The sequence below is a fragment of the Chiloscyllium punctatum genome, chromosome 8 (assembly GCF_047496795.1).
Source record: "Chiloscyllium punctatum isolate Juve2018m chromosome 8, sChiPun1.3, whole genome shotgun sequence".
Lineage (NCBI taxonomy): Eukaryota > Metazoa > Chordata > Chondrichthyes > Orectolobiformes > Hemiscylliidae > Chiloscyllium > Chiloscyllium punctatum.
Window position 1 is genome coordinate 114,873,099 of NC_092746.1, and position 23,416 is coordinate 114,896,514.

The window sequence follows — 23,416 nt, forward strand, 5'->3', positions numbered from 1 at the left end:
GTAATTACAGTTGACCAGATAATGGAGAATGTTTAATCCTAAGCACTGGTTTCCTATAATTGATTAAACAAACAAAACTTTGCTTGAGTTTAAGCTGACTTGATACTTGTCGCTACGGCTGTAAAGAACACTTCTTTTGTCATATTTATATTTGTCTTCTATGTAGGATGGCATGTCAACATTTTGAAGACTTTAACCAATATTGAAGTGATTCAAGGCAGTGATACTGAATTTGAATGCATATTGAGTGAAGTGGTCCCAGCTACTGAAGTGACCTGGTATCTAAATGAAACGGATATCCAGTCAGATGAACATTGGAAACCAAAGGCAGAAAGCAACACATACAAACTTGCCCTAAAAAATGCCCAATTAAATCACTCTGGAGAAATAACTTTTGCTTCAAGAGATGCCATTACATCAGCAAAGTTAACTGTTATTGGTAAGGTCCTAAATTTTGATATCAGTGAAATAATGCAATTTGATTTATCACACTATTTACATTGTTTTTTAAAGATTGAATATACAGCTGTTAGCAGAAAGTTGAAAATACTAATTTTACAATCGAGCAGAAGTTGTTTGGTGTTCTTGAATGCTTGACACTAGATAAGAAATAGAAACATGAGTAAACCTCAAGCTTACTTTGCTTTCCTATGACATTGTACCTGATCTCCTGCCTAAGTTCAACTCTCACCCACACTACATATTTTTGAAAGATCAGAATATTTAACTATCTTAACTTTGAATATACTCAACTCAGTAGCGTCCATGATTGTCTGGGATGGGAAATTTTAAAGGTTTGCAACCTCAGAGAAAAAAAATCACCACATCTTAGTCCTAAATGATTAATCTTTTATTCTGAAATTGTACTTCCCTTTTTCTATAGTCCCCATCCATGGGGAACAACATTTCAGTATCTACTCTGTTAAATCTTGTCAGATTTGTGGCATGGTTCAGTGAAATTACTTCTGATTTATGTAAACTCCAGACAATAAAAGTTTGATTGCCTGAGCCAGTCATTATAGGAAAATGCTGTCATCCAATTTGGTGAGCCTTTGCTATCCTGTCACCAAGTCAAAAAGTGTGGTGCTGGAAAAGCACAGTTGGTCAGGCAGAATCCGAGGAGCAGGAGAGTCAATATTTCGAGCATAAACTCTTCATCAGGATTCCTGATGAAGTGCTTACGCTCGAAACGTTGACTCCCCTGCTATTCAGATGCTGCCTGACTGGCTGTGCTTTCCCTGCACCACACTTGTCGACTCTGATCTCCAGCACCTGCAGTCCTCACTTTCTCCTATCCTGTCACCAAGGCTGTATACCCTTTCTTAAATATGGAGGCCAAAACTGCACATAGTGTTCTAGGTGTCACCTCACCAAAGCAATAGTAACATTACTTTCTTATGCTAAGAGTCCAAACCCATTGCAGTGCAGAAATGTGTACCTACATGCTAACCTTGTATATTTCATATATGAATACATCAAAGGTTCTTTACACAGAAACATGTAAAAGTTTCATTCGTTCTAAAGTGTATATTCTCCTTTTCTATTCTCACAACCAAAGTAAATAACCATATACTTCCCCACATTATGCCACCCTGTTGCCCATCACTTAATCTGCCTCTAACTTTAGAAACTCTGTCATCTCATTGGTTACATTCCAATTTGGCCTTGCATTGTCAGCAAACTTGGACACATGATTCTTGGTTTCTTATTGTATAGATTGTAATAGCTGAGGTCCCTGCACTGATCTTTGATCTTTGCAGCAGTCCACAAATTACAGCCTCTTGATTGCAAGTGTCCCAGTTAAGTGTGCTCTATGCTGATATAATAATCCCCACTCAATAAGTCTTCATCTTGCAAATCAACCTGTTTTCTAGCTGTTCTTCAGGACTGTCTTGGAAATCCAGGTGTACAACATGTACTGGTTCCCATTTATCCATCCGATCCATTACACCAAAATTAATAAATTTATAAAACAACAAGGGCAGGACTTATAGTTGATGGTAGGGCACTGGGGAGTTTTGTTGAACAGAGAGACCTGGGGTTTCAGGTACATAGTTCTTTAAAAAAGTTATGTCACAGGTAGACAGGGTGGTAAAGAAGGTTTTTGGTATGCTTACCTTCATTGCTCAGACCGCTGTATTTGGAATTGGGATGTCAAGTTGTGGTTGTAAAGGCTGTTGGTGGAGCCACTTTTGGAGTATTGTGAACAGTTCTGATCACTCTGCTACAGGAAAGATATTATTAAATTGGAAAAGGTGCAGAAGAGGTTTACAAGGATGTTATCAGGACTGGAGGGTTTGATTTGTGAGGAGAGTTTGGAAAGGCTAGACATTATCCACTGAGCATTGGAGGTTGAGGTTTATAGAGGTTTATAAAATCATGAGGGATATGGATTAGTCTGCACATAGCCCTGAATTTCACCTCACAGTTTGTATCTTTTCCAGCAATAAAATATTCATATTGTGCAATAAAAAGAGCATGTACTGTAATCCCACTCAGAAGAACATCCAAGGCAATTTATTTCTCCAAACCTATGCATTTAGAGAATAGGTAATTTAACTCTCGCAGACATTGATTCCTCAAAATATAGGTAGTTCACCTATAAAGCGGTAGTTGCATTCCCATGCAACAGCATGTTATAGAAAATTGCGCAGTATAAATAGTGGAGCCTATGGGAAAAACAGGGTTGTGGCAAACTATCAAAAATATCAGGAAAAATCAAAACAAAAATAGTAGTTAGCCGAACACAACCAATAGCACAGTCTAAGTAAATCTTTAAATCATATATTTTAATGAAATAATACAGTAAATTTAACACTTTAACACTAAAATCACTGAGTGCAGCACTGTTCTTCACCAGAAAGTCCGTGAGCCGACTCACCATGTGATGCCCCAACATGGAATTGCAATCCTCAAGTTCTCCCCCAGATTGAAATAAAAATTCCTTCTAAATGTAGACTACAATTCCCAGTTTCAAACTAAGTTACAAGACTTACGGAGCTGATTGCATTCCTGTTTTAGCTGAACACACTAAATTTCCATTTTGCAAACAGAGGATCCTGAGGCTGGGTTTTGCTGTTCAGCTAGTGCCGGGAACGAATTGCGTAACAGCAAACGGGAGTTTGCTTTATAAAAAAAGGTCCACAATTCACAAATGACTTTACAATCAAATTGCATTTAATAAATCTGCGTTTTAGGAGAACTACCTGTACCCTCATGCGAACAGTTCTTCGGTAGCTATAGACTGCTTTTTTTGTGGATTGTCAGAGAATCCCCTTCAGGACACCCTTCAGCCTATCAATTTCACACCAACCGTCTGAAGAGCAACCCACCCAAATCCCGCACCATTTCTGTAGCTCTGCATTACCCATGGCTAATCCACTTAGCCTGCACACTTCTGGACACTATGGGCAATTTCATGTGGCCAATCCATTTAACCTATACATCTTTGGACTGTGGGACAAAACTGGAGCACCCAGAGGAAACCCAAGCAGAAACAGGGAGAATGTGCAAACTCCATGCAGATAGTATGCCTGAGGGTGGAATCAAACCCAGGTTCCTGGCGCTGTGAGGCAGTAATGCTAGCCACTGTGCCAGCCTTAATTGTTGAGTGGACCAACAATGAATGTATTGTTTGTATCTTTAAGCAAGATTAGGTTTACTAGATTTTACATCCTTAAATTAGATATGCTACTGCACCTGTGCTGACAAAATGTGCAGTGTGGTGACCTCAGATCTGCAACCAGTCATCACACCAGTCACCTTTGTGAATCTGATTTCAGAAGGCGGCTAATTTTGACATCATTGACAATTTACTCAGCTTGTTAACAGCCCAACTGTCTGCAATTTTTCATTGCTTGCAGAAATTTTCAGCATTGAAAAATTGCAGACAGCTGAGCTGTTAACAAGCTGAGTTTATATCCGACAAGGGAAGGGGCCATATTGGACCTGGTACTGGGGAATGAGCCAGGATGGTTGGTAGAAGTTGTGGTGGGGATTTCTTTGGGAACAGTAACCACAATTCTGTAAGTTTTAAAATACTTGTAGATAAAAATGAGAGTGGTCCTAAGGGAAGAGTACTAAACTGGGCCAAGGCCAATTATATCAAAATTAGGCAGGAGCTGGGAAATCTGGATTGGACACAGCTATTTGAAGGGAAGTCCACATTTGATATATGGGAGGCTTTCAAAGGTAGGTGAAAGATAGTGCAGGATAGGCATGATAAAGGTAAAGGATAGGAAGGGCAAGATTCGTGTACCATGGATGACAGGAGAAATTGTATGACTAGCCAAGAGGAAAAGGGAAGTGTACATAAGGTCTCGATAGCTAAGAACAGAATAGGCCTTGGAGGAATATTGGAAGAGTAGGACAAGTCTTAAACAATGAATCAAGTGGGCTAAAAGGGGTCATGAAATAGCTTTAGCAAGCAGAATTAAGGACAGTCATAAAGCATTTTATTCTTATATAAGAAGCAAGCGGGTAACTAGAGGAAGGATTGGTCCACTAAAGGATAATGAAGGAAGGCTGTGTGTCGAACCTGAGAGAATGAGTGAGATTCTGAATGATTACTTTGCATCAGTGTTCACTGAGGAGAGGAACATGAGTCTTGAGATTAGAGACAGAAGTTTGATTAGTCTGGATCATGATAGCATAAGTAGGAAGGATTTGTTGGGCAGGCTAGAGGTTATTACGGTCGACAAATCCCCAGGACCGGATGGGATCTATCCCAGGCTGCTGAGGGAGGCGAGAGAGGAAATAGCTAGGGCCCTGATAGATATCTTTGTGGCATCCTTAAATACAGGTGAGGTGCCGGAGAGCTAGAAAGTCACTCATGTTGTCCCCCTGTACAAGAAGGGTAGTAGGGATATTCTGGCTAACTACAGGCCAGTGAGCCTGACGTCGGTGGTGGGAAAGTTGCTGAGGAGGGTACTGAGGGATAGGATCTATTTATATTTAGAAAAGAATGGGCTTATCAGTGATAGGCAACATGGTTTTGTGCGGGTGGGGGGGGGAGCGGGGATCATGCCTTACCAACTTAATAGAGTTCTTTGAGAAAGTGACCAAGTTGTTAGATGAAGGAAGGGCTGCAGATGTAACATACGTGGACTTTAGTAAGGCATTTGATAAGGTTCCCCATGGTAGACTAAAGGAGAAAGTGAAGTCATATGGTGTGCAGGGTGTTCTAGCTAGGTGGATAAAGAACTGGTTGAGCAACGGGAGACAGAGAGTAGTAGTTGAAGGGAGTTTCTCGAAATTAAGAAAGGTGACCAGTGGTGTTCCGCAGGGATCAGTGTTGGGGCCACCGTTGTTTGTAATATACATAAATGATCTGGATGAGGGCACTGTTGGTATCATCGGCAAGTTTGCAGATGACACGAAGATTGGTGGAGTAGCAGAAAGCATAGGGAACTGTCAGAGAATACAGGAGAATATAGATCGACTGCAGAGTTGGGCAGAAAGGTGGCAGATGGAGTTCAATCCAGACAAATGTGAGGTGATGCATTTAGGCAAGACTAATTCTAGAGCGAATTATACAATGAACAGAAGAGCTTTGGGAAAAGTTGATGGGCAGAGAGATCTGGGAGTGCAGGTCCATTGTACCCTGAATGTTGCTGCATAGGTGGATAGAGTGGTCAAGAAGGCCTATAGTATGTTTGCCTTCATTGGACGGGGTATTGAGTATCAGAGCTGGCAAGTCATGTTAACATTGTACAAGACTTTGGTTTGGCCACATCTACAATACTGTATACAGTTCCGGCCGCTACATTACCAAAAGGATGTGGACGCTATGGAGAGGGCGCAGAGAAGATTTACGAGGATGATGCCTGGTATGGAAGGTGCTAGCTATGAAGAGAGGTTGAGTAGGTTAGGTTTATTTTCATAAAAAAAACATATTGAGGTCTACAAAATCATGACGGGTATAGACGGGTTGGATAGAGACAAGCTTTTGTCCCAGGGTGAAGGATTCCATAACAAGACGTCATGATTTCAAGGTGAGAGATGGAAGGTTTAGATTACTTATAGTGTGGAAACAGGCCCTTCGGCCTAACGAGTCCACACTGACCCGTCAAAGCGCAACCCACCCAGGCCCATTCCCCTACACCTAACACTACAGGCAATTTAGAATAGCCAATTCACCTAACCTGCACATTTTTGGACTGTGGGAGGAACCCGGAGGAAACCCACGCAGACACGGGGAGAATGTGCAAACTCCACACAGACACTCACCTGAGGCAGGAATTGAACCCGGGTCTCTGGCGCTGTGAGGCAGTAGTATGTGCGACCGTGCCGCCCACAGAGGCTACACATGGCAAGTACTTCACACAGAAGGTGGTGGGCGTCTGGAACGCGTTGCCAGCAGAGGTGGTAGAGGCAGGCATGGTAGATTCATTTAAGATGCGTGGACAGTGCATGAGTAGGTGGGGAGCAGAGGGATACAGATGCTTAGGAATTGACCGACAGGTTTAGACGGTACATTTGGATCGGCTCAGGCTTGGAAGGCCAAAGGGCCTGTTCCTGGGCTGTAAATTTTCTTTGTTCTTTGTTCTTTGAACTTAAAAGAATGTTGAACTTTTTAATTCAGCTAAAGTGCCTGCATTGCTGAGTGTCTGGAATCACTTGTATGCCAGACCAGTTTTCCTCTGTAAAGACATTATTGAATCATTTTAAATAGTGTTACTTTTTAATTCCAGATATATTAATTGAATTTATGTCCTTGCAGCTGTCATGATGGGATTTGAACCCAGGTCCTAGATCATTAGTTTAAGACTCTGGATTACTAATCCAGTGATATTTCCACTATGCTACCATTATTCTGCTTTGTATTAACCTCCAAGGAGGTTGATAACAGTTAATTCAAAATTGGTAATGTCATTGATTCTCAAGTTGAGATGGGAAGATTCTGTCATGTCAGAGACGGTTATTTCCTGGCTCCTATGTGGCACAAATTTTAAACCTGGATATTGTCCAGAACTTTTTGCACATGGACAGAGACTGCTTCATCATATAAGAAGTGGTGAATCATCCTGAACAATGTGCAGTCACCAGCAAACTTTCCCACTTCTGACCTTCAGTTTGAAGGAAAGCCATTTAGAAAGCATCTGAAGATGTTTGGCCTTAGGACACCACCCTGAGTTAAAATTTGAAATGTGAGAGCCTAATAACAATGACTTCAACCCATGAACTTAAGTTTTAGATAGATCAGCTGCCAGTGGAAAGATAGACAGTTGAATCATTTTTGCTTGACAGATAAATCAGTAGAAGAGTGTGGTGGGGGAAAAGCACAGTCGGTCAGGCAGCATCCGAGGAGCAGGAGGTTTGCGCATAAGGAACTTCGATTCTCCTGCTCCTCGGCTGCTGCTTGACCGGCTGTGCTTTTCTAGCACCACACTCTTCGACTCTGATCTCCAGCATCTGCAGTCCTGATTTCTCCCATTGAGATAAATCAGTTGAAAATAATCTAATGAGGTAACTTTAGAAGTGCAACTCTTTGCATGAGGTACTGATTCCATTTGTAAATGTGAAATAGTTTTGTTGAATATTTAATTAATCCTGCTTTATTCACTGTTCGTTAGTCTTGAGATGATATCTATTTATTAGTAGCATATGTGAATCTAAATCAGCTGAGAATTAATGCAATTTATCCATAAAGAAGTTCATTATATTTATAATCTAATTTATACAACCAAGTAATATGTTTGAATTTTATTTGTATGATAATCATCTCTGGAATTAAGATAATAATGATTCTAACTCTGCATGTTTAGGCCTTCCTGACCCGCCTGAAGATCCAGAGGTCGTTAGAAAAAGCCACCAGTCTGTCACCTTGTCTTGGTTCACACCATTGAGCGATGGTGGTAGTGCTATACTAGGCTACTTTGTTGAGATGAAGCCTACTGACAGCGACTGCTGGTTGCCGTGTAACACAAAAGTGATTGACGAGACGGAGTTCATTGTTGATAATCTAATACCAGGCACTGGTTACAGATTCCGTGTTTCAGCTCTGAATAGGGCAGGTGCTGGAGAACCCGTTCATTTACCACAGATGGTTCTGCTGGGTGAGAATAATGAATACAGACCCATTTAAGCAGTGCATGCACTTGCATGAACTTCACATTTTTACAACTAAAAAGTGCTGCAATAGGGCCTTGATTCATAGCAATCAAAATTGGGAAATTTTGCTGTAAAACTGACAACTTCAGTATTAATGTGTATGCATGCTTACCTTGTCATATTTTCTTTCTCCGAGCACAATTAAAAAAGGTACTTCCTAACACTTCAAAATCTTGAATCTTAAAATGTTGTTAACAATGATTTAGTAAGTTAGATTTGTGTGAAAATTATGGGATATTGCATTTGTAAATTTGTAAACTTACCAGGGGTATGCAGTGGGGCCCAGGTCTCTGGCATAGAGCCTGTCCCTGTTGCACAGGAGGGAAGGAGGGAAAGGAGTAGACTGTTAGGCATTGGGGACTCAGTAGTTAGAGACTCAGATAGAAGGTTTGTTGGGAACGAATGAGACTCGTGGTTGGTGTGTTGCCTCCCAGGTGCCAGGGTCCGTGATGTCTTGGATCGTATCTTTGGGGTCCTGAAGGGAGAGGGTGACCAACCTCAAATCATTGTCCATGTAGGTACCAACAACATAGGTAAAAAGAGAGATAGGGATGTAAGGCAGGATTTCAGGGAGCTAGGATGGAAGCTGAGAGCTAGAACAAAGAGTTGTTGTCTCTGGTTTGTTACCCATGTCATGTGATAGCGAGGCAAAGAATAGGGAGAGATATCAACTGAACACATGGCTGCAAGAGTAGTGCAGGAGAGAGGGTTTCAGGTTGTTGGATAATTGGGCTCATTCTGGGGAAGGTGGGACTTGTACAAACAGAACGGTCTTCATTTGAATCAGAGGGGTACTAATATCCTGAGTGAAAAATTTGCTGGTGCTATTTGGATGGGTTTAAACTAGCACAGCAGGGGGATTGGAACTGGAGGTGTAGTTGCAGTGCACAGAAAGATGAGAGTAGGAAGGACAGGGACAGGATTCCAGGGTCACAGGAATGTGCTGGCAGACAGCAAACTGGTTTGAAGTGTGTTTACTTCAATGCCAGAAGTATCCGAAATAAGGGAGGTGAGTTTGCAGCATGGATAGGTTGTGGCCATTTTGGAGACATGGATAGAGCAGGGTGAGGAATGGATGTTGCAGATTCCAGGGTTTAGATCTTTCATTAAGAACAGGCAAGGTGTTAAAAGAGGGGGAGATGTGGCCTTGTTAGTCAAGGATAGTATAACGGTGGCTGAGAGAACTTCTGATGAGGACTCGTCTACTGAGGTTGTGTGGGCTGAGGTTAGAAACAGGAGAGGAGAGGTCATACTGCTTGGAGTTTTTTATATGCCTCCACAGAATTGGAGGGAGGTGGAAGAGAGGATTGGCAAAATTATTCTGAGTAGGAGTGAAAGGAACAGGATGGTCATTATGGGGGACTTTAACTTCCCCAACATTGACTGGAAATGCTATAATTCTGGATTAATGGTGCTGGAAGAGCACAGCAGTTCAGGCAGGAACTGCTGTGCTCTTCCAGCACCACTAATCCAGAATCTGGTTTCCAGCATCTGCAGTCATTGTTTTTACCCCCTTGGAAATGCTATAACTCTAGTATGTCAGATGGATTAGTTTTGTTCCAATGTGTACAGGAGGTTTTCCTGACACAGTATGTCGAAGGACCGACGAGAGGAGAGGCCACACTGGATCTGGTGTTTGGTAATGAACCAGGCCAGGTGTTTGACTTAGTTGTAGATGAGCACTTTGGAGAGAGTGACCATAATTCAGTTACGTTTAGGTTAGGGATAGAAAGGGATAGGTACATGCCACAGGTCAAGAATTATCGATGGGACAAGGGCAATTATAATGCGATTAGGCAAGAATTAGGATGCATAGAATGGGGTAGCAAAATGCAGGGGATGCAGACAATGGAAATGTGGAGCTGGTTTAAGGAACTGATATTGTGTGTCCTTGATAGGTATGTCCCTGTCAGGCAGGGAGGTAGTGATAAGGTAAGGGAACCATGGTTTACAACAGAAATTGCACTCTTGTTATGAAGAAGAAGGAGGCTTATGTGTTGATGAGGCAAGATGGTTCAGATGAGGCGAGGGAGAGTTACAGATCAGCAAGGAAGGATTTAAAGAGAGTTGAGAAGAGTAAAGAGAGGACACGAGTTGTCTTTAGCAAATAGAATAAAGGAGAACCCTAAGGCTTTCTATAGGTAGGTGGTGAATAAGATGATGATTAGGGTAGGAATAGGGCCAATCAAAGACAGAAGTGGGAAGTTAAGTGTGGACCCTGTGGAAATCGGAGAGGTGCTAAACGAATATTTCTCATCGGTTTTCACTCAGGAAAAGGAGAATATTGTTGAGGAGAAGAATGAGGTACGAGATATTAGATTAGAAAGGATTGAGGTTAGTTATGAACAGGTGTTATCAATTCTAGAAGGAGTGAAAATAGACAAGTCCCCTGGGCCGGATGGGATTTATCCGAGGATTCTCTGGGAAGCTAGGAAAGAGATTACAGAGCCTTTGGCTTTGATATTTGAGTTGTAATTGTCTACAGGTTTGGTACTAGAGGACTGGTGGATTGCAAATGTTGTGCCCTTGTTCAAGAAGAGCAGTAGAGATGACCCTGGTAATTATAGACCAGTGAGCCTTACTTCTGTTATAGGAGAGGGTTTGGAAAGGATTATAAGAGATAAGATTTATAATCATCTCGCAAGCAACAATTTGATTTCAGATAGTCAACATGGTTTTGTCAAGGGCAGGTTGTGTCTCTCAAACCTCATTGAGTTTTTTGAGAAGGTGACCAAGCATGTAGATGAGGGTAGGGCAGTTGACGTGGTATACATGGACTTCAGTAAAGCCTTTGATAAGGTTCCACATGGTAGGCTGTTGGAGAAAATGAAGAGGCATGGAATTGAGGGTGACTTAGCAGTTTGGATTAGAAACTGGCTTTCTGAAAGAAGGCAGCGAGTGGTGGTTGATGGAAAATATTCAGCCTGGAGTCCGGTTACTACTGGTGTGCCACAAGGATCTGTTTTGGGACCACTGCTGTTTGTCATTTTTATAAATGACTTAGACATAGGCATAGGTGGATGGATTAGTAAATTTGCAGATGACACTAAAGTCGGTGGAGTAGTGGACAGTTTGGAAGAATGTTACAGGTTGCAGGAAGACTTGAATAAACTGCAGAATTGGGCTGAGAGGTGGCAAATGAAGTTCAATGCAGCTAAATGTGAGGTGATGCTCTTTGGGAAGAATAACAGGAAGGCAGATTACTGGGTCGATGGAAAGATTCTTGGTAGTGTGAATGTGCAGAGAGATCTTGGAGTCCATGTACATAGGTCCCTGAAAGTTGCCACCCAGATTGATAATGCTGTTAAGAAGGTGTATGGTGTGTTAGGTTTCATTCGTAGAGGGATTGAGTTCCGGAACCGCAATATCATGCTGCAACTATACAAAACATTGGTGCAGCCACACTTGGAATATTGTGTACAGGTCTGGCCCCCATATTTCGGGAAGGATGTGGAAGCATTGGAATAGGTGCAGAGGAGACTTACCAGGATGTTGCCTGGTTTGGAGGGAAGGTCTTATGAGGAAAGGCTGAGAGACTTGAACCTGTTATCATTGGCAAGAAGAAGGTAAAGAGGGGATTTGATGGAGACATACAAGATGATCAAAGGATTAGATAGGGTAGACAGTGAAAGTATTTTTCCTAGGATGATGTCAGCGTGTATGAGGTGTCATAACTACAAATTGAGGGGTGAGAGATTTAAGACAGATGTCAAAGGCAGGTTCTTTACGCAGAGAGTGGTAAGGGTGTGGAATGCCCTACCTGCTAATGTCGTCAACTCAGCCACGTTAGGGAGATTTAAACAATCCTTAGATAAGCACGTAGATGATTTTGGGATAGTGTACGGGGACGAGCTGAGAATAGTTCACAGGTCAGCGCAACATCAAGGGCCGAAGGGCCTGTTCTGCACTGTATTGTTCTATGTTCTGTGTTCTAAATGTCACTTTCTTCCATAAATTAGATGTGTATCTTTTTTTCTATAAATAATTTAGAAAAGTAATCATTTGTGACCTCATGTGCACACATATTACCACGATTTGTGGAGTTGAAAGACTATGTAGCTTTACCAGTAAGTTTCATCCCTAAAGAAATACTACTTCTGTTTTACTTTCTACTTCATCCTTAGGAGACAAACACAAATAATTTTTCTAATTTTGCTAGATATTGCTAAATTTTATAGTTTGACTACTTGGTTACAAGCTGTAGTATCCCTATTCAGAGCCTTTTTTTAGGCTATTTCATACTTTGTTAAGAATTAGGCAACTGAATTAAACAGTGAAAATATGACATATTTTCCACTACTCACTTAGGATCTTAAATTGTCACTATTATATTAATGTTATTTGATGTTTAAATGCCATCATGCTGAGATGTTGTGAAAATACTCATTTTTATTTTACCCCTTTTCTAAAAAAAATTCTGACTTTTTGCTCAGTTTCATGGAATTTATGATCCCAGCTCATGTTAATATTAGACATGTCATTCCCCAGAATGAAATCTGATTTATAGATTATATGTTTAATTTTTTCAGTTGATTAATCTGGTTGTTAATCACAAACCTATTCACACAAGGTTACAACAAAATAGATTGATTGTGGTTTAAGAAATCCAGAGATTGAAAATTTTTAATGCAGTTTTAAGAAGACCTGTCTAGTCTCATGAACATCATATTGTTTCTGTACTTCATGGAGTGTAGAACAATTCAGGGACTTAATTGCCTTAGTAAAAAGGTGGTTTTGCAACTTCCAGACTGGAGTATAAGGTTAGAAATCTTCTGTTGAAAGTGAGGAAGCGTAACCTCTGTTTTGTAAGTACTCATGTAAGAAGACTTCTCAGCTTTCAGGAAAGAATTGGAGAAATCAGTTGTGTTGAACTTAAAAATTTAACAGAGGGGTACTTTCTCTGGATGTGAAATTGTAATGTGATGGTTTTGGAGAATAGCTGGAATGTTCTTTTACTGTGTCTTATTATCATTCAAACTATGTCTTAAGTTTAGATGGCTTTGTTTGTTTCATTTTACTTTCTTTCATTGTTTAAAAAAACTTTTGTTTCATTGTTAATAAAGCCCTATTTGCCTATGTTTCAGTGAATAACCATCATGTTAAATAAAACAAGGTATATTAGATTGCTTAGTGTGGAAACAGGCCCTTCGGCCCAACAAGTCCACACTGACCCTCTGAAGAGCACCCCATCCAGACCCATTCTCCTACATTTACCCCTTCACCAAACACTACAGGCAATTTAGCATGGCCAATTCACCTAACCTGCACATTTTTGGAATGTAGGAGAAAACTGGAGCACCCGGAGGAAACCCACACAGACACAGGGAGAAAATGCAAACTCCACACAGACAGTTGCCTGAGGTGGGAATTGAACCCAGGTCTCTGGCACTGTGAGGCAGCAGTGCTATCCACTGTGCCACCATGCCACCCACCTAGCTGGTATCTAGCATGTCCAATAGCAACATCAGCTGAGATCATAACAATATCCTTTTTATTACTTACTCCTTTATTTACTTATCTAGCTTTTAAATGCATCTCTGCTGTTCACCTGAACTACAAGCTGTGGTAGTGAGTTCCATTTTTTTTAGTTATTATCTGGGAAAAGATGTTTCTCCTGAATTTTCCTGTTGGATTCGTTTGTGACTATCCTATACTTAAGCCGTATAGTTCTTGCTCACATGGAAGGAAATTCTCTGTTAACCCTATTATACCCTTCAGTAATTTTGAAGGATTTTTACATCACCTGTCAGTCTTCTCTTTTCTGGAAAGGAGGACCTGTTCCATATTACTGAATATTTCTGATTGTTATAGAACTTAAAACAGGACAACACAGTACAGGCCCTTCAGCCCTCTAAGTTGGGTCAACCTTTTATTCTCCTTTAAGATCAAACTAACTGATGTACCCTACATTTTACTATCATCTATGTGCCTATCCAAGAGTCACTTAAATGTCCCTCATGTATCTGACTCTACTACCACTGCCGGCAGTGCATTCCACACACTACTCTGTATATAAAGAACCTACCTCTGACATCTCCTCTAAACCTTTCTCCATTCACCTTAAAATTATGCCCCCTCATGATAGCCATTTCTGCCCTGGGAAAAAGTGTCTGGCTATCCACTCTATCTATGCCTCATCAGCTTGTATACCTCAATCAAATCACCTCTCATTCTTCTTCACTCCAAATAGAAAAGCCCTAACTCTCTAAACCTTCCTTCGTAAGACATGCCCTCCAGTCCAGGCAGTATCCTGGAAAATCTCCTCTGCACTCACTCTAAAGCTTCACATCCTCCTATAAAAAGGCAACCAGAACTGAACACAGTGTAGTCTAACCAGGGCTTTATAGAGCTGCAGCATAACCTCACAGCTCTTAAACTCAATCCTCCTTTGATGCATTATCTTATAAGTTTCTATTAGATCTCCCCTCAACCTTCTAAACTCTAACAAATACTATCCCAGGATCCTCAGCGTTCATCATATGTTAGGCCTACCATTTCAGGGATTATCTGTGTGAATCTCTGCTAGACATGCTCCAGTGCCAGTATGTCCTTCCTGAGGTGTGGCCCAAACTGGACACAGTATTCTAAATGGGGACTAACCAGAGCTTTATAAAGTCTCAGTAGCACATCGCTGCTTTTATATTCCAATCCTCTTGAGGTAAATGACAACACTACATTTGCTTTCTTAACACTAACTCAACCTGCAAGTCAACCTTTAGAGAATCCTGGACGAGCACTCCCAGATCCTTTGTATTTCATGAATTTTCTCACTGTTTAGAAAATAGTCCATGCCTGTATTCTTTTTTTGTTAAGTGCAAGACCTCACATTTGCTCACGTTGAATTTCATCAGCCATTTCTTGGACCACTCTCCTGAACTGTCTGAATCTTTCTGCAACCTCCCACTTCCTCAGAACAACCTGCCTGTCCGCCTAACTTCATGTAATCAGCAAACTTCACCAGAATACCCCCAGTCCCACTGAACCCTGTGGGACACCACTTGTCACCAGCTGGCATTCTGAAAAATAACCTTTTATCCCAACTCTCTGCCTTCTGTCAGATAGCCAATCCTCAATCCATGCCAGTAGCTCACCTCGAACACCATGAGCCCTCACCTTACTCAGCAGCCTCCCGTGAGGCCTTTTGGAAGTCTATATAGATAACATCCCTGGTTTCCCTGGTCTAACCCACTTGTTACCTCTTCAAAGAATTCTAACAGGTTTGTCAGGCATGACCTCCCCTTACTAAATCCATGCTGACTTGTTCTAATCTGACCCTGCACTTTCAAGAATTTAGAAATCTCATCCTTAACTATGGATTCTAGAATTTTACCTACAACCAAGGTTAGGCTAATCGGCCTATAATTTTCCATCTTTTGTCTTGGTCCTTTTCTTGAAAAAAGAGGTTACAACAGTGATTTTGCAGTCATATGGGACTTGCCCTGACTCCAGTGATTTTTGAACAATTTCAACCAACGCCTCTGCTATTTCTTCAGCCACCTTCCTCAGAACTCTAGGATGTAGCCCATCCAGCCTGGGTGATTTACCAATTTTTAGACCTTCTAGCTTTTTCTCTTTTGTAATGGCTACCATAATCAACTCTGCCTCTTGACTCTCCTTAATTGTTGGGATATTACTCATGTCTTCCACTGTGAAGACTGACACAAAGTATTTATTAAATTCTTCAGCTATTTCCTTACCTCCCATCACGAGCCTTCCTGCATCAATTTGGAATGGCCCAATTTCTACTTTTGTCTTCATTTGTTTCTTATGTATTGAAAAAGACTTAGACTATCATTTCTAATATTACTGGCTAGCTTCCCTTCATATTTGATCCTCTCCTTCCTTATTTCTCTCTTTGTTAACCTCTGTTTTTGTAGTCTTCCCAATCTTCAGATTTCCCAGTGCCAATGGCCACTTTATAGGCTCTCTCTTTTTCTATAATACATTTCCTGACTTCCTTTGTCAGCCATGACTGTCTAATTCCACCCCCCCCCACAGATAATCTTTATTTTTCTTGGATGAACCTCTGTACTGTGTCCTCAATTACACCCAGAAACACCTGCCATTGTTGCTCTACTGTCTTCCCCACTAGGCTCTGCCTTCCAATCGATTTTCGTCAGTACCTCTCTCATGCCCCTGTAATTACCGTTTATTGAAGTGTAACACCATTACATCCGATTTTGCCTTCTCCCTTTCAAACTGGACACTGAACTCTACCATGTTATAATTGCTGCTTTCTAAGTGTTCCCTTACTTTAAGGTCTTAAAGTCTGACTTATTACATAGCACTAAGTCCAGAATAGCCTGCTCCTTTGTGGGTTCCATCGCAAGCTGTTCCAAAAAACCATCCTGTAGACATTCCATGAATTCCCTTTCTTTGGATCCACCGGCCAAATTATTCACTTAGTCCATTTGCATGTTGAAGTCCCTCATGATCACCGTGACCTTGCCTTTCTGACATATCCTATCCATTTCCTGGTACTTCTTGCACCTCTGGTCCTGACCACTGCTGGGAGGTCTGTACATAACTCCCATTATGGCTTTTTTGCCTTTGTGGTTCCTCAAATCCACCCATACAGACTCCACATCGTCAGTGCCATAGATTTAATATCATTCTTAACTACAAGGCAATCCCGCCCCCTCTGCCCACCTTCCTGTTTTTTCGATAAGTTGTAAATACTTGGATGTTTAACTGTCACTCCTGAACCCCTTGTGATGTCTACCACATCATAATCATTCATGGTGATTTGTGCTGTTATTTCATCTACTTTGTTACGAGTACTATGACCATTTCAGGTAAAGCACTTTAACGCTAATTTTCTTATTCTCATGATTTCCATCACCCCTAGTCATATGTCCTAAGTTGTCAATGTCCTATTGCAACCTACAACAGCCCTCCGCACTATCCACAACTCCATGAACTTTCACATAGCAGCAAGCTTACTAACTCACCCTTCCACTTCCTTTTCCAAGTTATTTATAAAAATCACAAAGAGCAGAGGTCCTTGAACAGATCCCTGTGGAATATCCACTGGTCACCAAAAAACTCCAGGCTGAAGACTTGCCATCCACTACCACCCTCTGTCGTCTGTGGGCCAGCCAATTCTCTATCTAGACAGTCATTAGTGAATGCCTTGCTAAAATCCATATACACCACATCCACTGCTCTACCTTCAACAATGTGTTTTGTCATATCCTCAAAGAATTCAGTAAGGTTTTGAGGCATGACCTGCCCCTCACTATCTCTAATCAAGGTATGCTTTTCCAAATAATCATAAATCCTGTGTCTCACGATCCTCTCCAGTAATTTGCCCACCACCGATGTAAGACTAACTGACTGGTTTGTAATTGCCAGGGTTATCCCTATTCCCTTTCTTGAACCAGGGAATAACATTTGCCACCCTCCGATCATCTGGTACTACTCCAGCGGACAGTGAGGACACAAAGATCATTGCCAAAGGCACAGCAATCTCTTCCCTCGCTTCCTGACAAACCTTGGGTATATCCCGTCTGGCCCAGTGGACTTATCTATCCTCTTGGTTTTCAAAATTTCCAGCACATCCACCTTCTTAACATCAACCTGTTCAAGCATATCAGCCTGTTTCACGCTACCCTCACAAATGACAAGGTCCCTCTTACTAGTCAGTGCTGAAGCAAAGTATTCATTAAGGACCTCCCCTACCTCGTCCCATTCCAGGCACGTATTCCCTCCACTGTCCCTGATTGGCTCTACCCTCACTCTGCCATCCACTTGTTCCTCATGTAAGTGCTCCCTAAACAACCTCCACATTTCTGTCATACATTTCCCTGATAATATCTGCTGTCCCAATTTATGCTCCACAATTCCTGCCTAACAGCATTGTAATTCCCCCTTCCCCCAATTCAATACTTTCCTGTACTTCCTGCTGCTATCTCTGTCCATGACTCTTGTGATCACAACTTCCTTATTTTTACTATCACCAAAATGCTCTCCCACTGAGAGACCTGACACCTGACCTGGTTCATTGCCAAGCACCAAAATTAATTTGGCCTCCCCTCTATTCGGCCTATCCACATATTGAGTCGAGTCAGGAATCCTTCCTGGGCACACCTGATAAAATCAGCTCCGTCCAAACTATTTACGGTAAGGAGGTTCCAATCAAAATCACCATGACGACAATCCTGTTACTTCTGCACCTTTCCAAAATTTAGTAGGCAAAAGTGAGGACTGCTGATGCTGGAAGCCAGAGTCTAGATTAGAGTGGTGCTGGAAAAGCACAGAAGGTCAGGCAGCTTCCGAGGAGCGGGAAAATTGATTTTTTTTTGCCTTTCCAAAATCTGCCTACCAAACTGCTCCTTCATGTCTCTGTTGCTATTGGGAGGTCTTTAAAAAAACTCCCAATAAAGTGACTACTCCTTTCCTGTTTTTGACTTCCACCCTTAATGACTGGGTAGACAAACCCTCCTCGATGATTTCCCTTTCTGCAGCTCTGATACTATCCCTGATTAGCAATGCCACTTCCCCCACCTCTTTTACCTCCTCCCTATTCCTTTTGAAACATCTTAACCCCGGAACATCCAATAACCATTCCTGCCCCTGTGATAGCAAGTCTCTGTAATGGCTCCACGTACTGCTCCAAGCTCTAAGTTCACCTCTTGCAGATGTAGACACACTTCAATCCATTGCACAGACTGCAACTTTGCCCTATCAACTGTCTGTCCTTCCTCACAGAATTTCTGCATGCTGTATCTGCCACTTCACCAGCTATCCTTTCCTTTGATCCATCCCATCCCCCTGCCAAACTCGTTTAAACCCTCCCGAAGAGCTCTCGCAAACCTCCTGCCCATGATAATGGTACCCCTCCAGTTCAGGTGCAACCCGTCCTCCTTGTACAGGTCCCACTACTCCAGAAGGTATTCCAATGACCCACATATCTGAAGCCCTCCCACCTACACCAGCTCTGCAGCCACATGTTCAGCTGCACCTCACTCTGTTCCTAGCCTCACTAGCACGTGATACAGCCGTTTTAATTTATAGAGATTAGGATTGTTCATAGCAGCTGAAATTTGATCTGAACAAAGTTATGAATAAATTTAACATAACTTCCCTGCTTTTCAGTTCTACCCTTCGAAAAAATAAAGCTCAGGGATATGTATCCTTTTTCTCATATGACATTATTGTGTTTTTGATTTGTGTATCTGCATTGCCACATAGATTCTTCTGAGGTCTTTTGAGAAGTTAGCTTTTCCAAGAAGTATATAGCCTCCTTATTCTCTCTATATTCTACTCCTCACTTATTGAAATTCTTATCAAAATTGCATGCCCATTCTGCTACGTTTATTAACACTTTTTCTTTATTTTGTCATATTCAGAGCAGGCTCGACAAGTTGTAGAGACTACTCCAGCTCCTGTATTTCTACTCCTGTCTATTAGCTACATTCCCTTTAATTTGATACTATTTGCAAGTTTTGAAATTCTGCTTCTGATTCTGCTTCTGATTCTGGATCCAAATTATTTATGTAAACAATGAGCAATGACTGTCTAAATACCAATCTTTGTGCAATACAACTTCCCACAATTTCCAAACTGAGTAATTACCATGAGTGGAACTGCTTTCTGTTTTGTAGACAGCTTGCTATCCATTTTCTATTTATGAGTAGATATCAATCCACATATTCTTACTAAAGTTATCATTTTCTCTTATATTAACTTACTGAATGTCTTTTGGCAATCCTAATGTATTATTTCTATTCTTTTTTCCTGAACTACCCTATCCACTGCTTCTTCAAGGAATTCAAAAAGGTTGACTAAGAATATCCTTAATCCATGATGGTTGCTGTAATATTTTTTCATATTCTAGATGTTTATCTGTTTTATATTTTTTGAAGAATTCTGTTATGTTTGTTGCTGATATTACACCAATTGAACTATAGTTCACTGGACTTGATCTGTCTCTTTTGGGTAGCGAGGAGTCATATCAGCTATCTTTCAGTGTATCAGCACTAAGCACTTAGTGTTCCCTTAACTAACATTTATTGTATAGGCAGAATTTAAAGAAGTCCACTGAAACAGGCATGTTGGCAGGAATACCCACATCAGATAACCAGTGTGGGAAAACTCCCCCATAAGTTGGGAATGGGAAGACTGAAGGAATTCTGCTTGCTGGAGATGGGCTGTCAATGAGGTTCATCAATTAAGTTCATTAATGTGCCACTTAACATCGCTTATCCCTAAACCCATTGGAATTTAGATATTTTCTAATCAAACTGTTTAGACCTGTTATTAGACACCTCTGAAGCAGGCGGGACTTAATCCTGGACCTCATGGGTCAAAGGTAGGGATACTATCCCTATGCCATAAGAGCCCTCCCATTGGAATTTAGTGGTGGTTCAGGGCTTCAATGGGACTCAAAACAGTTTTCCCATTTTCACAAGGCCAGCCTGCAAACCCTTTGGACTTTTCTGTGACCTCATAAGGGTAGTGTAGGGTGGAGCATCCTTCATTGATCAGTGCCTGACCAACAGACCAAACAACAGGAATCCGGTGGCTGGGGTTCCGCTGAAAGCTGCCTTGCCTCCTACCCCATCCTTCCACTCAGCTGTGCGAAACATTAGTCAACCACCTCTTCCCCTTGATTACATGGAGTGCCTGAATGTGGCAAGTGTCTGAGGAAACTAAATTCTTGTCAGACTTCTCCAAGGAAGTGACATGGAGTTCATACCAGCTAGTGGGAGGAACTGTCATTAGAACTGAATCTATATATGTAATAAATAACCTCTGTGATCACTGATCTATGTTGACCCGGTCTGGCAACATCTCAATTCTGGAACTTTTTTTGCTTTCCTCATCCTTTCTGATCATATCACCCTCCTAAACCCTACTCGCCTTTCGCGCATCTGCACTTTGGCTCACACAGAAACCTTTGGCTGCCTAAGGTCTAAGATTTGAAAATCCTTCCCTATACTTCTCTGCTACTCTCTCCTATAAATGCTTCTAAAATTTTGCTTCAAAAGATGCTTCTAAAAACCCACCTCTCTTGCTGTGTTTTTGATTTGTTGTTCTCTTTGTGATTCAGTGTTAATTGATTTTTGATAATACCTATTATAAATCATGTTAGAATACAGTAGTTCAAATTTTGTCATTCAGCAGCATACACAAGTCTTTATAAAATTGCTTTCTTAAAACTTTTGTCAATTTTACTTAATTATGAACCACCCATAATTATGAATTTACATTTCATTGGGTTGTGTATTTGCAATGATAATTGAATTTGCAAGAGAATTTTGCATACTGCAAAATAATCTAAGATTTTTATTTTGTTCTATTCTGCAGAGGTTCCCGTCACTGTTATCATTCCTCTCTCTAATGTTACTATAAATAATGGAGAGTCTGGCAAACTGGAATGTGAATTTTCAACTGAATGCGTGAATGTTAAATGGCTAAAGAACGATCAGCAAATTGAGTCAAGCAGCAAGTATGAGATCATTTGTGATAGAAAGAAACACTGTTTGACTATTCACAAGTGCAGTGTTGAAGATGAAGGGAAATACACCTGCATGCTGTCCTCAGACATTAAAACATCTGCTGAAGTTTGTATAGATGGTAAATCATCACTTTGCTCTTTTTGCAATATACTAACACATTAATCATATTCACAGTGAAGCTTTTATGGTAGGTATGTTAACACAGTGTTAATAATATTAAATTGGCAATTTTTGAGAAGAAAACTAAGAACTGCGGATGCTGGAAATCAGAAACTAAAACAGAAATTGCTGCAAAAGCACAGCAGGTCTGGCAGTATTTGTGGAGAAAAAACAATTAACATTTTGGATTATTTTCTGATGAAGAAGGGTTTGGGGGGGGGACAGTGGGGGTGTGTGTGGAGGAGTCAATGATAAATGGAGATGGAACCCAGAGACAGAGAAACAGGCAGACAAGCGGTTTTTGAAGTTGAGTTCAAATATTCCCCCGGAAAATTATGCAGTGTAATTATGATAAATTAGTGAGTTGAACCAAAATAGAGACCATAAAGCAGCTGGATTGTTGTAAAACAAAACAACTGGTTCACTGATAATGTTCATAAAAAGGAAGAGTGACTCTTAAGCAGCTTAGTCTAAAAGTGACTGCAGTCCAAGAAACATGGTTGGTCTTTAAAGTCCTTTGAAGTGACATAAACAGTCATTTGCTGTACAGCATTTTCTAAAATAGTCCATTGTCACAAAATTAATACCATAGCACAAGGTCTCACTTAGGCCATCCACATCATGAGAAACATATTTAAGATTTCTTATTCTCAATTTCTATGGTATATTTTTTCTGTTTCCATCATGTCACAAAAAGTTAATGTTATGAACAGTGAAGATTAAAATCATTAACCTAGACATAGTTAGAACTCCAATTTTTAACTTCATAACTGAGGTTTATATGAAGCCCAGATCTTTACTTACTTTAGCATCAATAAGGCTTAAAATAAGATGAATCGACTTGATCTTGACCTAGGTTTTGCAAGTCTATCAGGACAAAGTTGAAAGTCATTTGGAAAAAAATATAGTCTTATTTACAGAAATTGCAATAAGAACAAAAACAAATACAAATATATGATCAGAAGTTGTGAAAACGTTAAATTTTTAAGAAGATTTACAGAATATCTTTAATAGGAAGGATTTGGAGGGATATGGGCTGGGTGCTGGCAGGTGGGACTAGATTGTGTTGAGATGTCTGGTCGGTTGGACTGAAGGGTCTGTTTCCATGCAGTACATCTCTATGACTCTATAAATAAATTTCTTCATCCAAAGAATAGTGAGCCTGTGGAATTTGCTGTCACAGAAACAATTCACAGCAAACCATTGAACATTCTTAGGGCTAAAAGGATTAAAGACTATGGGGAGAAAGTGGGAACAGGATACTGAGTTTGATGATCAACCATATCATATTGAATGATATAGCAGGCTCAAAGGGCCAAATGGTTATCCTTGCTCTTAATTTTGATGTTTCCATGTTTCTTGCATTTCATCTAATATTGAAATGTTTGGTTCTGTACTTCAAAGCAAAAAGTAGAAAAAAATTCAGTTTCTAATTCAAACAGTTGGCAACACAAAATTCCCCAAAAACTAATCAAAAGTGAGTTTTACTGTGGAAAAAAAAATCTAGCCTTGATTTTCACCACAACAGCACTCTTTGTTGCAGCAAAAATACCAGAATTCAGGAATCCCAAGTCCTGCATTCAAATCTGGCACATTTTGTGTGGGGGCAGGAAAGTGGAACTTTCCCAGCCCCTGAATCAGTTGATAAAATGTGGCAAGATCAAAAACGCAAGTTGAGAATC

At 40.8% G+C, this 23,416-nt stretch overlaps 1 protein-coding gene across 2 annotated transcripts in view; it reads left to right on the forward strand.

The window, feature by feature from the left end:
* obscnb (obscurin, cytoskeletal calmodulin and titin-interacting RhoGEF b) overlaps positions 1-23,416 on the forward strand; it is an 802,448-nt gene that overhangs the window by 527,032 nt on the left and 252,000 nt on the right. For both annotated transcript variants that reach the window (XM_072576281.1, XM_072576282.1), the window contains 3 exons: positions 167-439; positions 7,767-8,057; positions 21,424-21,693. In XM_072576281.1, coding sequence (XP_072432382.1) covers positions 167-439; positions 7,767-8,057; positions 21,424-21,693 — 834 coding nt within the window. The remainder of the gene's footprint in view (positions 1-166; positions 440-7,766; positions 8,058-21,423; positions 21,694-23,416) is intronic.